General features: G+C 47.8%; 1 protein-coding gene across 1 annotated transcript in view; it reads right to left on the bottom strand.

Annotated features, from left to right (window-relative positions):
• The window catches only part of ABCD1 (ATP binding cassette subfamily D member 1), a 92,173-nt gene extending 77,358 nt beyond the window's left edge, over positions 1-14,815 (bottom strand). Inside the window, exon 1 of the mRNA XM_088453377.1 lies at positions 13,211-14,815. Within this exon, the coding sequence (XP_088309503.1) occupies positions 13,211-14,125 (915 nt within the window). The 5' untranslated portion in view covers positions 14,126-14,815. The remainder of the gene's footprint in view (positions 1-13,210) is intronic.
• Positions 14,816-15,738: the final 923 nt, after the last annotated feature.

Raw genomic sequence — 15,738 nt, 5'->3', positions numbered from 1 at the left:
AAACAAACAAACACCCACCCTGATTCAGAGCGAGCGCTCGCTTTTTGTAAGCGCCTCTGAATCAGGGCCACTGTCTGATATATATCGTCCACTGCAGATCGGAACAACCATCATATAGTCTGTACCCTGAAAACCACCCAATTCATTGTACAACGAATTGGGTGGACGCATCCTCCCATTAGAAGTGATGATGCAGTATAATTATATTAGACACGTAACAATATATTACCCCGTCATACAGCGGAACATGCAGTGTGCGCAGCAAGGACGTGCAGTCAGGGTAGGCAGAACCTCTTCTGTCATACTCCTAACATTTTATATAAAAATGATTAGAATAATACAAAAGGAGATATTTATAACATATAAACATTTTTGTTTATTGTGATCATTTTTATAGGTAATACTCACCAGCTTTTGTGGAGCTACCTGGGACTGCAGGGAGACGAGAGAGTAGGCAGCAACAGCTCAGCCTCGCTTCTGTATAGTCAGACACTGCTTGCAGAGCTACGGGCGGGGCCACACCAAGGGCAGTAAGCTGCACAGAAAGAGCGCTAATAGAGGCATGCCTCTGAGTCTGGTGGTGTGCCTTGAGCACTTATGGACACCTTGGATGTGTCATGTGACCAGGAAGTGCACTGCAGTGTTTAGAGATTTGAGCTCAGTTAGCAGCAGCAGCAAGAGAAGACACAGTGATGCAAGTAGGTAAATCAATGGACACTAAAGCTTAGTGTAGCGAGGGGAGAGTTACAGTGAGTAAGGTTTGAGACAGGCTCCCAGCACTCAGACCATCTCCATGTGTGCCTCCCTAGCCATTTACCTCAACGCACGTCACTGGTGCACAGCGATGTGATATAGTGGTACATTGCATTGCCGAGTCATCTGGTATTCCAGGTGTGTACCCAGCCTTAGGGGTTTATTTACTAATTGTCAGGTTGTAAATCCTGACACTTCCGTTCTCATTTATGCCAAATAGTTAAAAGGGCAGTGCTTTTACTAGCAAGAAACGGGTAGTAAAAGAAATGTCCTTTTAAATATCAGGCATAAACAACTAACAGACGTGTCAGGATTTACAACCTGACACTTAGGACCCGATTCAGAGATGCCTTGGGAGCTCTTCTAAGACGCAGAACTGCACATGCAATCGCAGTGGCTAATTTATGCATGCCCATGTAACGGTGTTCAAATGGACAGGCACTCCTTGTTACCACCACCAAAAACTGCCACCCCGTCACTCACTTTGTAATGGATTCCTATGTGCGTCCGTAATCGCAGTTCAATAGCTGCGCACGCGCGGTGCGGCTTATGCGCAATGGCGCTCGATCTGCATACGTTGCATCCGGCTCTAAATCAGGCCCTTAGTAAATAAACCCTCGAGTGTCAGGGTTTTCACCAGGAGCAACCTTGAAGAATAACTCCATCCAAACTAGAGATGTGCGGTTTGGTTCTAATCTGTTCTTTTCGCCATAGTAGCGCAAATTTGGATATATCTTATTAGCTATAAAAAACACAAGAGTGCTGGATAGCCAATAACATACCATTTTTCAGATCCGAAAGTAATCGAGTAGAACCGAAACGCTCATCACTAATCCAAACAGGTTTGATTTTGGTGGAATTTTAAAGTAAAGTAAAAAAAAAAAAAAAAAAAAATATCCTGCTTACCTTCAAGCAGCGTGCACCAGATCCTCCTAAATCCCTAATGGCTGTAACCTGTTCCACACCATTCTCCTCACACGCCTCGGCCCGAATTAAGCAGGCTGAGTGAGTGTTGATGCTCCAACTAATGACTTTCCCATTCGAGCGATGGCATTGACCACCATTTAACTTGCTCAAAACAATATAGCAGCGATAGAAGGGAATGGAGCAGCATTGGATTGTTACAACCATTAGAGACCCAGGCGGATTCATTGAACAGCACGTCCAAGTGGAGAATAATTTTGTTTTTGTTTGTTGTTGTTAAAATAACTGTTTTGGGTGGAATTACCCATAGCTTTTATGACATAATTATTTTTTTGTCTGATGATGATGCAACGTATTTGGGTGGGTGGGGTACATGTAGTTATAATCCCGACAGTTGGATGCCGCCAATTAAGATGCCGACACCGGAATCCCTACACCTGTCAGAATCCTGTCATCGGCATCCCGATGGTAAGTATTGGGGTTAGGGAGAGGGATAGGGGCTGGGGTTAGGCACTAGGGGGAGATTAGGTTTAGGCAGGGAAGGAGGGTTAGGGGTAGTGAGAGGGTTAGGCACTAGGTTAGGTTTAGGCAGGGAAGGAGGGTTAAGGGTAGGGAGAGGGTTAGGCACTAGGGGGAGGTTAGATTTAGGCAGGGAAGGAGGGTGAGGGGTAGGGAGAGGGTTAGGTTTAGGCAGGGAAGGAGGGTTAGGTTTAGGCACTAGGGGGGGGGTTAGGTTTAGGCAGCAGGGAAGGAGGGTTAGGGCTAGGGAGAGGGTTAGGATACTGACCGACAGGTGTCTGTAGCCTAACCCTGTTGGGATGCCAGCGTCGGGATTCTGACCGCCAGGATCCAGACCTCTGGCATCCCCTACCCAAACCATTTAGGGGCACTTCATCTGGCCCCCATCTCACCCCGGACTCGTGGATTTTACTACACAGCCCTATGCCTAAGTCGAAGTACTCGTGATCTGTCTTGTACCTAACTCAGTTTACCCCTCAGAAAAATCTGCTGAACACGTACAACACAAGCAATTAAAGGTGAATAACTCTGTAACCATAAACTTTACCGGATTGTTACCTCCCTAAAAATCACAAGCTACAAAAATAAAACAACATATCCAGTTACAAAAAGGTTGGTTGATAAAACAAAACATGTTACTTATTATCCATGAAAACATCACTGATCAGGTCTCTGAAGCCACCCAGGTATCAAATGGTGCATACACAGGGTCCAACTTTGCAGGACGATATGAACGATATCGTTTGTCGTTCATATCGTTGACTTTTTTGCATTGAACAACCAACGATGCGCGTGGCAGGATCGGTATGAAATACCACCGGCCCTCTAGCCGGCAGTTCGAATCCCGGCAGCGGCAGGCCGACAGAAGCAGAGTTCCCAGCAGCAGAAGCCCGACAGCGCTGGAAATCCCGATCGTCCTAAAGGTAAGTAAATACTAACCTAACCTAACCCCCTAACCCTCCCTTAGGGGTGCCTAACCCTAACCTCCCCGCCCCCCCAAGTGCCTAAACCTAATCTCCCTTCTAAGTGCCTATACCTAACCCTCCCTCCCCCTAGCTTAACCCTAACCCTGCCAGGGGGGGGGGCCTAACCCTAAGCCCCCCCCGGGTGCCCTAAATCTAACCCTACCCCGCACGGCTGTCCGCTCGCGGCACCCGGCATCCCTTCTATCGGGATGCCAGGCACCTGTCTCCCGGCGCCTGGAAAATGACAGGCTTCTAGATACAGACACTTGTCATTTAACCCTCGCCGAGATAAAGCAGTCGGGAAGCCAGCTGTCGGGATTAAGACAGCCGGTTTCCCGATTGCATCCCCGCGTGGCCGCATGGATGATAACGATATCTGAGGCCGACCGTACATGCAGGCCAACTTGGTCAATATAATTTAAATACTGTCAGATATCGTTCATGATCGGTGATGAAATTGTTCAACGATATCGTTCATTTTTAAAGTAGAAAAAAAATCGTTCAACAATATCGATGATGGAGCAAGTTGGACCGTGTGTATGCACCATTAAATCTACAGGGCATTTCCATTACCTTGGATATTGCAAGCCAATAGCTCAGGCAGAGCATGCTGGCCGGACATAGCTTATGTCGCTATATACCAGTTGACGTTTAATGATAATTCTTATTAAACATAAAAACAGGAAGAGGAAATATTTTAGTGCATGCAGTAAACGGAATAATTTGCTCATACAAAGCATCGCCATGGACTATTCACACATCCTGTGCATTTTGTAAACCAAAAAACCCTTCATAACAGGGGAAGTAGTTAATGAAAAAAAATAAAATATATATAATATATATTTATTTATTTTTTCAGTTTGGGAACTACTGGTTTATGTGCTTTGTTAGTTTGTGTTTGTTAGTATCATTTTGTTTAACTTTTTTTGCATCCTCCCAACGTCACAATAGATCTTGTCAAACAATGTAAGTATAATTTCATTTTTACATCACGGATTTGTTCGTTCTAACTAGAGCTGATGTGCCAGCACCAGATACAGCTGTTTAGGCTCTAAGTTAATGTTTTTCATTTGATAATAATAAAAACAGTAGCTCTCACACCCGTGGGCAGATTCAAATAGCGGTCAGGTTCTGTCGGTACCTTGCGTGCTAGAACGTGGGTTATCCGTCAGGAGAACATTGCTTGTTCTAGCTCGCATCCCACAGAGGTGAGAGCGTAAACAAGTTACATTTTCCTGCCATGTGCACTGCCGCAAATATCGCAACGTTTCGATAAACTTTGCTCTTAATTGAATCTCCCACCAGGATTTCAAGATAGCGCTGTACCCTCCATATACAGTGCTTGGCTATGCTCTACATGGCAATCTAGTCACCAGCTCCGGATGGTAGATAGACAGCCAATAGATAGACACCAGAAGGTAAATAGGTCGACAGGGTTGAAAGGTCGACAGGGTGAAAAGGTTAACACATGCTTTTTCATGATGTTTGGAGTTAGGCCCTTGGTGGAGGGTTAAGGTGGGTACACACCTGACAGATATTATCTGCAGATCATTATCGTTTATACACACTGAACGGCCATCATCTGCTTGTGCCCTCGGGTCACGGTGCGGCCGGTGGGCGTGTCCCGCCCCCTCCTCACGGCTGCCGCTGTGTGTGTACTGGCGGTCTGCAGACCGCAAGTACACGCTTGCCGATGGACAGATATGTCTGCAGACAGATCTGTCCATCGGATGTGCAGCACAGTCAATGCGATATGTCGGTAAACGGCGGCACATTGGCCGACGGGCAGCAGATACATTGATTAGCCAATGTATCCGTCAGTGTGTACCCAGCATTACTCTGGGGAAGGGGACAGTTATAGCTAGGCAGTAGAGGGAAAGTTAGAATTAGGGTTAAAATAACAAAACAAAAAAAAAAGAGAAAGAAAAGGTTTCTGTGTTGACCATTTGCATGTCGACATTTTACCTGTTGACCTTTCAACCCAGTCGATCTATTGCCGGTCTACCTTCTGCTGTCTATTTATCAACAATCTATCAATCCACAACCCTAGTCATCATAACTTTTATTGGGACAGCAGTCAGAATCCCGGCACCAGAATCCCCACCACCAGCATCCTGACGGTAAATATTAGGGTTAGGGGGTGGGTTAGATGTTAGGGTTAGCGTATTTAACTTATTGGGTCGGTATTCTGACCGGGATCCCGTACCAAACTCCTTTTATTAGGTACAGTCAGACCTATCTATGGGGGGGGGGGAATTCAATTCAAAGCGATGTTGAATAGCCCCAGGAGGTAGCCACCAAAGCTAATCAATTTACCGGGCTGTTTGGGTGGCATAAGGGATTTAGGGTGTGAACAAAAATCCGACTAACGTACCTGGCGCGAGGCTTTTTTCCGGCTTAGTGCGGCCGGCACTTTAGTCAGAGAATGCTCTCACGACTAAACACCCAAGTTAAGTGGCGAGAACCTGCATTCTCCGACTTAACAGAGCGCTGGATTGAACAGCTCCGGGAGCTCCCTCCCAGGGCTATTCAGCATCGCACTGAACTGAGGGCCTGATTCAGACCCGGTCTCAAGTGTTGAGTGACAGCTCGCCTCCTTTGGTGGGCGGGCCGTGGGGGTGGCTGCCCAAACAGAGGCGTTCCCATGAGAACGCCTCCCGTTTGGGGTCGGCCCCACTGACATCACGAGTGATGTCAGTGGAGAGATTCCGGCTCTGTTAGAGCCGAAATGTCTCTGGGGCTTGCGGCCACGAGACCCTACCACAAGGGTCTCGTCACAAGCCCGATGGTCTTGGCCATCGCGACCATCATCCTGGCCGCTCGCTATAGCTGTGGGTGGTCACCCACAGCAATGCGAGCGGCCAGGTGGCCGCACAAAAAAAAAAACGCCCTGATTCAGAGCGTCCGGCTCTGAATCAAGGCCTGAATTCCGCCCCATGTATGGGCGGAAAAAGTTTAAAGGGTACCTCACACTACTGGGGCATAGTAATTACTGACAAATAATAAATTCCTCTCACTCCTTTGAGGAGCACGATGCAAAGTGGCTTACAAGCTCATAGCTGCTGGGCAGAACTCTGACCCCTCTACCACCTCCATCTGCTGGACGGCAGTAAAGGCGCCCACACACTAGACGCTACGGAACGACAAATCGTGTAAAATATGTGCAAATCGTGAGTGTCCACTCACGATAACGATGGAGATGTGCATACCCGCGGGTCGTCCGTCGTATCTTCAGATCTTGCCTACAGCAGGCAAGATCTGCCAATCTCGCACACTGCGCACTGGAAATCGTTAAGGTCGCACGATAGATCGTTGGTCAGATTAGAGACATTTATGGTGCATACACACGGTCAGATTTTCTGTCAGATCTGAACGATAACGATTTTAAAAATCGTTCAATCTTTCATATCTGAAAGAAAATCTGACATGTGCGACTGCAACGATGAACGATGTGCGTTCCCGATGGTCAGATAACGATATCTGACATCTGATGTGTTTGCAGTCAGATTTGGACGATTCCATTCATTTTAATACTGTCTGAAATCGTTCAAATCGTTGATCTCACATATCTGACCATGTGTATGTGTCCTGGGGTGTTGGAGACAGTTCAAGGGAAATCGTTCACCATATCGCATCGTGAAGACATCGTCTAGTGTGTACCCACCTTTAGACACACAGAGGGGGTCATTCAGACCCGTTCGCGAGCAAAGGACGCTCGCAAACGGGTCGATGTTGCCCCACTGCGCATGACGGAGGGAGCTCCGTCGTGCGCATGCGCGAGACCCGGAGAGCGATGGGCTCTCCATCGCTCCGGGTCTCGCACCAAAGGGGGCGTGCTGTCGATGTTGATTGACAGCACGCCCCCTTTGGTGGGCGTGCCTGCCAGACGGAGGCGTTCCCATGGGAACTCCTACCGTCTGAAGCCGGCCCCACTGACATCACTAGTGATGTCAGTGGGAGTGATTTTGGCTCTGATAGAGCCAAAATCACTCCAGGGCTTGCGGCAGCGAGACCCTACCGCAGGGTCTCCGTCGCAAGCCCGATGGTCGCGATGGTCTTGACCATCCCGACCATCATCATGGACGCTCGCATAAGCTGTGGGTGGTAACCCACAGCTATGCGAGCGTCCATGAGGACGCTCCTAAAACAGGTAGGAGGGCCCTGATTCAGAGCGAGCGCTCTGGTCAGAGCGTTCAGCTCTGAATCAGCCCCAGAATTCAATGGTATGGAGCAGTGAAGAGACAGATGTCTGGACAGCGAGTAATTAGCAGGCTTAATAATGATACCTACCCCCCAATGGCCAACATGAACATAGTCATAGGGCTGGGAGTTACAAGTGCTTCTTCATGGCTAATTGCTTCTGATCACATGCTATAGGTGTCCTTGAGAGATCAAAGTCAACATACAGTATGAAGTCTCATGTATCATGTTCTCATTTACTACATTTGATAGATAAAGAGCTGAGCTCTGAGCATCACAAACTTTTGAAGTCTGTGAGTACTGCAACATTTACTTATAAAGCTGGACCTTTAAAGTTACCACAACAGAAAGAAAGTTGAATTCAATTAAATCTTCAGTGGCCCCACAAATTTGAAGCTACATTAATTTCAGCAACTGAATAAAGGTCCCCTGTGGATCTTGTGGTCTCTGGGTACAGGCGCTAGTACAGCGAAGAACAGTTACAAAGATGAGAGTCTGGAATCACTGGCATGTACTGAATTAATTGCTCTGTAATGTTAGGCAAAGGAATTATGTTGTAAACCCAAATTAAGCTTTAGGGTACTGTGCAATTATTAAAAGTCCACAATGGGGGGGAATTTAATTCAACGTGAATAGAATAGCCCCGGGAGGGAGCTCCAAGAGCTATTCAATTCAGCGCAGTTATGTCGGAGAATGCTGGTTCTCACGACTTCTGTTTAGGTACGAGAACCGGCATTCCCTGACTAAAGTGCCGGGCGCGTGGCTGTTAGGAAAACAGCTGCGCGTCCAGAACTTTTGTCGGATTTCTCCTCGCATCCCCAGGGGGGTGAGAGAAGAAATCCTCAACCCGCCCAAACACTGCGTTGAATTGAATAGCCGCAGGAGCTCCCTCCTGCGGCTATTCAATATCACTGAGAGCGATTTAGATCATTTGGGGATGTTTATTACCTATCTGGGCGGGCAGTTTAAATGAAGGGCAAAATTTTATATGTACTTTATCGCTACAACTACAGCAGCTTATAGCGATACATCACGTCTAACATTTTGCCCTTCAAAATGAAAATATGCCCTCCTTAGGTGCAGGGTGCTAGCATGAACACTAAGCATGTGCATTTGCTGGTTATGTTGCAATCAACTGCACTAAGGGGCTGATTCAGAGCCAGTCGCTATTAGCGCTCGCTCGTTCAGAAAAAGGGGGTGACTATTCAAATGAACAGTTCGCTCTTTGCGGTCTGTTGCCGCCTCTATTTCTGAACGAGCGAACAAAACATGCGGTCTTTTTTTGTTAAAAACACCCCCTGGCTGCTCGCATCATACGCCATGTCCGCTATTTATTAGATTAATCGAGTACATCGACCAGCGTATGAACTGCTCGCTATTCTTGTGGTTGGTTTTTCCTACCACAAATTTGCGAGCAGTTCTGACTATAAAATAACACAGTGACGTGGTCAGTGACGCTGCTGTATTAATTATGCACACCCAGAAAACGCCCGTTTTGACCTTTAAGCACGCCTGCGTTCTGATCTCCACTCCCCGTTTTCAAGCTCCTTCCCCTGTTACCACCCACATACGCCTCCTCCTGTCACTCATATTAGCAGGCATTCGCTATTTAGCGAACAAACGATTTTCGGCCGCACTGACTGGTTCGCGCATGCATATTACGATCCGTACGCATGCGCAATTGGGCAAACATCGCTCGGAACGAACGAGCGGCCGCTTACGAGCGGCTCTGAATCAGGCCCTAAGAGGATAATTCAATTGTGAGTGACGTGCAGTTGTGATCCACGCCAGCGCACATCCCCCGTAATTACTGTAGCCCAACATCGCAGATATTCCTGGAAACTTCTATGTGGTACAAGGTAAAATGTGCAATGTTCGCAAGTTGCCAACAAAACGGTCAGAACGTTGGCAATTCGCAGCCATCGCTTGGAATAGAACTGCCCCCTTTGTGATAAGGTAAAAAAACTCTTTTAGTGGCTGTCCCATGGTATCCAAACGTGACCACTGGGCCTAATTCAGCAAGGAACGAAACTGCGATTACGCACGCAATCGGCCGCATGTTGAGTTCTGCGCACGCGTATGCACCGCATTGTGCCCCCTGGCCGCTGCGATTGCAGTGACTACACAGGCCCATTGCAGAGCGATTGACAGGAAGTGCGATTTGTGGGTGGTCGGGGAAAAAGCAAGAGTGCCAGTGCGTTTGAACGCCGTTGCAGGGGCGTGCATGAATTATCCACTGCGATGTCCTACGCAGCCTGAGACCTCATAGCGTGCAATGAAGTTATCAATTCCTGAGTAAGGTCAGAGCTTGTGCAAGTGTGCGTCAGGCTGCGATGGTACACGATTGTACCGATGTTTTCGCAGTCCTGCTAAGCATTACGGATGTGTGTAAAGTAAAGTGGGCGTCATTTTGTACTACTGCGGCGGCATAGCAATCTCAATGGATTGGCATACTATCGCAGTTGAACTGCGTGCGTAATCGCTATTGCATTCCGTAATGAATCAGACCTGCTGATCTCTACAGTAAACATACCCTCAAGACATATGGACACTTTTTACAGTGCTGGACAGGCCTAACAGGCAGCTCCAGTTTTTGTAGTATGTCCAGCTCTATAAAAAGGGTCAGTGTGCTATGACAGAATGACAAGAAGTATATTAACAATATCATAAATTATGAATAGTGGTGGCTGAATAGCGCCAAGAAGTTGGTCCCGGAGCTATTGAATTCTCTATCAAACTGAGGGCCTGATTCTGACCCGGTCGCAAGCGCTGTGCGCTCGCAACCGGGTCGATGGTGGGGCAGTGCGCATGCGCGAGACACGGATAGCGGATAGCGACGGGCAATCCGTCTCTCCGGGTCTCGTACCAAAAGGGGCGAGTTGTTGATGTTGAGTGACAGCTCACCCCCTTTGGTGGGCGGGCCTGGGGAGTGGCTGCCCAAACAGAGGCGTTCCCATGTGAACGCCTCCGTTTGGGGGCGGCCCCACTGACATCACTCTGTAAGAGCCGAAATCTCTCTGGGACTTGCGGCAACGAAACCCTACCACAAGGGTCTCGTCGCAAGCCCAATGGTCGCGATGGTCACCATCTTCCTTTCCGCCAGCTATGCGAGCGGTCAGGAGGCCGTTCTAAAAAAAATAAATAAATAGCCCGGCCTTGATTCAGAGCGAGCGCTCTGTCATAACGTCCGGCTCTGAATCAGGGCCTGAGTGTGAATGCCTGTGGGTGCCAGTGATTTTCAACCTTTTCAACTCGAGGCACAGTATACAACATTTTAAAATTGCCAAGGCACACTATACGGTGTGCATGACCAATGAAAAAACAAACATTGGCTCCCACATAAAAATATACACACTACATTGGTCTCCACAGGAATAAAACACACTACATTGGTCTCCACAGGAAAAAAACACACTACATTGGCCTCCACAGGAATAAAACACACTACATTGGTCTCCACAGGAAAAAAACACACTACATTGGCCTCCACAGGAATAAAACACACTACATTGGCCTCCACAGGAATAAAACACACTACATTGGCCTCCACAGGAATAATACACACTGCATTGGCCTCCACAGGAATAATACACACTGCATTGGCCTCCACAGGAATAATACACACTGCATTGGCCTCCACAGGAATAAAACACACTACATTGGCCTCCACAGGAATAAAACACACTACATTGGCCTCCACAGGAATAAAACACACTACATTGGCCTCCACAGGAATAAAACACACTACATTGGTCTCCACAGGAATAAAACACACTACATTGGCCTCCACAGGAATAAAACACACTACATTGGCCTCCACAGGAATAAAACACACTACATTGGCCTCCACAGGAATAAAACACACTACATTGGCCTCCACAGGAATAAAACACACTACATTGGTCTCCACAGGAATAAAACACACTACATTGGCCTCCACAGGAATAAAACACACTACATTGGTCTCCACAGGAATAAAACACACTACATTGGTCTCCACAGGAATAAAACACACTACATTGGCCTCCACAGGAATAATACACACTGCATTGGCCTCCACAGGAATAATACACACTGCATTGGCCTCCACAGGAATAAAACACACTGCATTGGCCTCCACAGGAATAAAACACACTACATTGGCCTCCACAGGAATAAAACACACTACATTGGCCTCCACAGGAATAAAACACACTACATTGGCCTCCACAGGAATAAAACACACTACATTGGCCTCCACAGGAATAAAACACACTACATTGGCCTCCACAGGAATAAAACACACTACATTGGTCTCCACAGGAATAAAACACACTACATTGGCCTCCACAGGAATAAAACACACTACATTGGTCTCCACAGGAATAAAACACACTACATTGGCCTCCACAGGAATAAAACACACTACATTGGTCTCCACAGGAAAAAAACACACTACATTGGCCTCCACAGGAAAAAAACACACTACATTGGCCTCCACAGGAATAAAACACACTACATTGGCCTCCACAGGAATAAAACACACTACATTGGCCTCCACAGGAATAAAACACACTACATTGGCCTCCACAGGAATAATACACACTGCATTGGCCTCCACAGGAATAATACACACTGCATTGGCCTCCACAGGAATAAAACACACTGCATTGGCCTCCACAGGAATAAAACACACTACATTGGCCTCCACAGGAATAAAACACACTACATTGGCCTCCACAGGAATAAAACACACTACATTGGCCTCCACAGGAATAAAACACACTACATTGGCCTCCACAGGAATAAAACACACTACATTGGCCTCCACAGGAATAAAACACACTACATTGGTCTCCACAGGAATAAAACACACTACATTGGCCTCCACAGGAATAAAACACACTACATTGGCCTCCACAGGAATAAAACACACTACATTGGCCTCCACAGGAATAAAACACACTACATTGGCCTCCACAGGAATAAAACACACTACATTGGTCTCCACAGGAATAAAACACACTACATTGGCCTCCACAGGAATAAAACACACTACATTGGTCTCCACAGGAATAAAACACACTACATTGGTCTCCACAGGAATAAAACACACTGCATTGGCCTCCACAGGAATAAAACACACTACAGTACAAATGCGCTGAGCTGACCACCGCGGCACACTTGACAACCGCTCGCGGCACACTAGTGTGCCACAGCACAGTGGTTGAAAAACGCTGCATTAGACTATGTGTACCCAGCGCAACATAGCCGGCGACGGCAACCGGCATGCAGCAAGTGCATACACACTTTGTGATGCCGGGTCCGACCGGGGGGAGGGACGTGTCCTGCTGCATTCAGCACATAGGACATCGTTAGCAACATCCCCCGTTGGCCCAGCAGTAGGGCCGCCGGGGGATGTCGCTAACGACCCGCGCAAATCATTGGGTACACACTGGACGATGTACCCGAACTGTTGCTCCGATCCGCGGGATATAACTTCTAGTGTGTACCCAGCTTAAGGCTCATTTAGCAACATGTTTCAAAAACAATAGCCAGTCTAATGCTAATTGGTATTTTAAATTGTAGTTTCCTATACATTTTCACTTCCTATGGTATAGTTGCCAACTTTCACATGTGTTTTTGTGACTCTTATGTTACTTATTATAAATACAAATGTACTAAGGATAATCCAGTTATTTAAATACAAAAACGATCATTACTATGTGAATTTTTTTTATTATTATTTCTCGACTTGCTTAACTATTAAAGAGAAACAGATTAAGATGAGTGTGTGCCCAGCATTAGATCCACCTGCTGAAAAGGAGAACAGAATTAACTTTAAGTACCCATGTTGTCCCACCTCTCACCTTGTGACCTCCATAGAAGGCAATCTCTTCCGAGTTGGCGACCACTCTCGAGTGCATGTAGCGTAACTCTCCTTTCCTCCTGGCCTCCTCAGCTACCAGTTTCCCAAACTTTGGGGAGCAGCCCCTCAGCACCTTGGCTGTAATGACCACCACAAGCCCTGCAATGGCAGAGGGCCAGCCTGTATCGGCTCCCTTGGACTTAGCCGAACTTATCAAGGTGTACGTGGTCACTATTACATCCAACACGGGTTTGGTCAGGTTGGAATAGAGATGGGCCACGGAGTTGGCGAAAGCCACCACATCTTCAGTCAAAGACTGGTCGGGGTTTCGTAGCCGCCCATCCATGTTGCTGACTCGGTAGTAAGTCTGATTGCCAAAGTACATCTGGTAAGCATGGGCGACTAAACGGGTGCGGAAAGCCAAACTGAGCTGACCCTCAAGGTAACGTATGGCACTGTTGATGAAAGTAGCCGGCAGGGCAATAAGCAGCCATTTCAGCAGCTGGAACACGAAACTGGCTGGGCGCTTTTTTACAATGCAGCGGGTCAAGCGGCCGTCCAGCTGGGCAACATACACCGAGAGAAATGTCCTGGAGATGAGAGCCGCAGAGTGCAAGACCAGTAGCCCAAACTCCTTGCATGCCAGCTTTGGGAAAAGCAGCCTCAGAAGGTGGGCAAGCCTCTTGAAGAACACCCTATTCACCCCAGTTCTTTCATAAGTAGACGGGGAAGAGACGGGAGACAGGGCTCCTTTGCTGTCCTGGAGTCCATTGGCATTCTTGTACTTCCGCTGCTGAAAGCAGAGATGTCTCAACACCGGGTACAGCCGACGGGCACCGTAGGCAGCCAACGCGAGTGCAGCCACCCGTTTCAGGACCGCAGAGCGGGTGACCGGGGACGGGCACACTTGAATCATGCTTAGTATAGGTCTATTTACAGCGGTGTAAGTGAGAGGAGCATTCCCTGGTTAAAATAGATCACTGCAAATATTTGTACACAGGAGTGTACACATGATTTCACACGAGAGTCACCGGCTATGCAAAACTTCCTGTGTCTGTGCATACAATCCTTACATGTGTGTGCTCTTTGCACTGTCCTGGTGTCTGAACACATGTACATTAACATGCACACCTTCCAGGTACCTATATAGGTCAGCGTAACACCTTGTTATAAGTTATAGTTCTAATATAGGTGTTTTATAAACTGAAGTTACTATAGGAGAAACATACAGTGTAAATGTGTTATTAAGCTATGTACTAAGGTTTGTACTGTATGTTTAATGTATTTCTACTGTAAAATATGTGTGACCTAGGAGGGGAGGGGGAAGCAGGACAGATCCGGGGCTGTGTGTCAGTCTATATTAATAGCAGTCCCTGGCTGCTGTCAGGCTGGTGCTGGGGGAGCAGTGAGGAGGGCTGTAGTGTAGCTGCAGGTGGAGAGCACTGCACTGTTACCTCAGGTCCCCGCTAAGCTCCATTCCAGTCTGTATAACCAGGGAGACAGATCCCCACTGCTGTAAAGGGAGAAGGCAGCTGAAGCAGTGAACCCTCCGTGTGAGCAGCAGACATGATCCGGGTCCCGCCCTCCATGTGAGGTCAACGCTGACAGGAGGAGGACCCTGAGGTCGGAGAGTGGCTCGGCTGAGAAGGGGAGGCCGGGCCAGAAGGCAGGAAGCCTCCCAGAGAGACAGCTGGGGGTGTGGAATTGGGCGGCAGTGGTGATTGGAGGAAGCCTGTGCTGGTAGTCTATGGGTCCTAGAGGTAAATTCAGCAGCATATCACAGTCACACACACTTCAGGGTGGGCATTAAGCGGCTCTCCAGCTGCTGTTGCACTACACATCCCAGCATGCCCTGCAAAGAGTTTTAGCATGGCCAAGAAAAGCAAAACCGTAGCAGGGCATGCTGGGATATGTAGTTCTACATAGCTGGAGATAGTCACAGAAACTGACAGGCAGTAATAGGATGAGAACATCATCTAGCTAACATCACAAGCCTGCCTAGTGCCTACCAGAACTTTATTCATAAAAAAAGCCATTACAGCTCTCTGCACTAAGGGCCTGATTCAGACCTGCTCGCTAGCAAGCGCTGGCTCGTTGCTGATGATGTTCGCTAATGTGCGCATGCGTATACTTCACAGTGCGCGTGCGCAAACAAGTACCATCAATCGGGATGCGCTCGCTCTCCCTGCAAAGACAGCCCAGTGGAATGAGTGACAGGAGAGGCCATTTGTGGAAGGTAACAGGGGCAGGGCAGTAGTACCGGGGGAGTGGAGTTTCGGACATAGGCGTGCCAGAGTGTTTCCACACTGTTTCAGAGGCGTGCATAATTAACAGGCAGCGTAATAATACACGTCACCTGGTTGAATTATACACTGAAGTGCTCACAGTGCTTGCGGTAGGGTACACTCAACCGCAAGCGCTGTGGTCAGATTCGATGGAACCCGATGTACCGATGGTTGTATATACTTCCTGGAGATGACGTTCGCTAGTGGGCTGCTAAAGACAGGCTGGTGGGCGTCTATAAACACA

The sequence above is a fragment of the Taudactylus pleione genome, unplaced genomic scaffold, assembly GCF_031769625.1.
Source record: "Taudactylus pleione unplaced genomic scaffold, aTauple2 ptg000579l, whole genome shotgun sequence".
Lineage (NCBI taxonomy): Eukaryota > Metazoa > Chordata > Amphibia > Anura > Myobatrachidae > Taudactylus > Taudactylus pleione.
The sequence above is the reverse complement of the archived record's forward strand: the minus strand, read 5'-3'. Positions and strand labels throughout refer to the sequence as shown.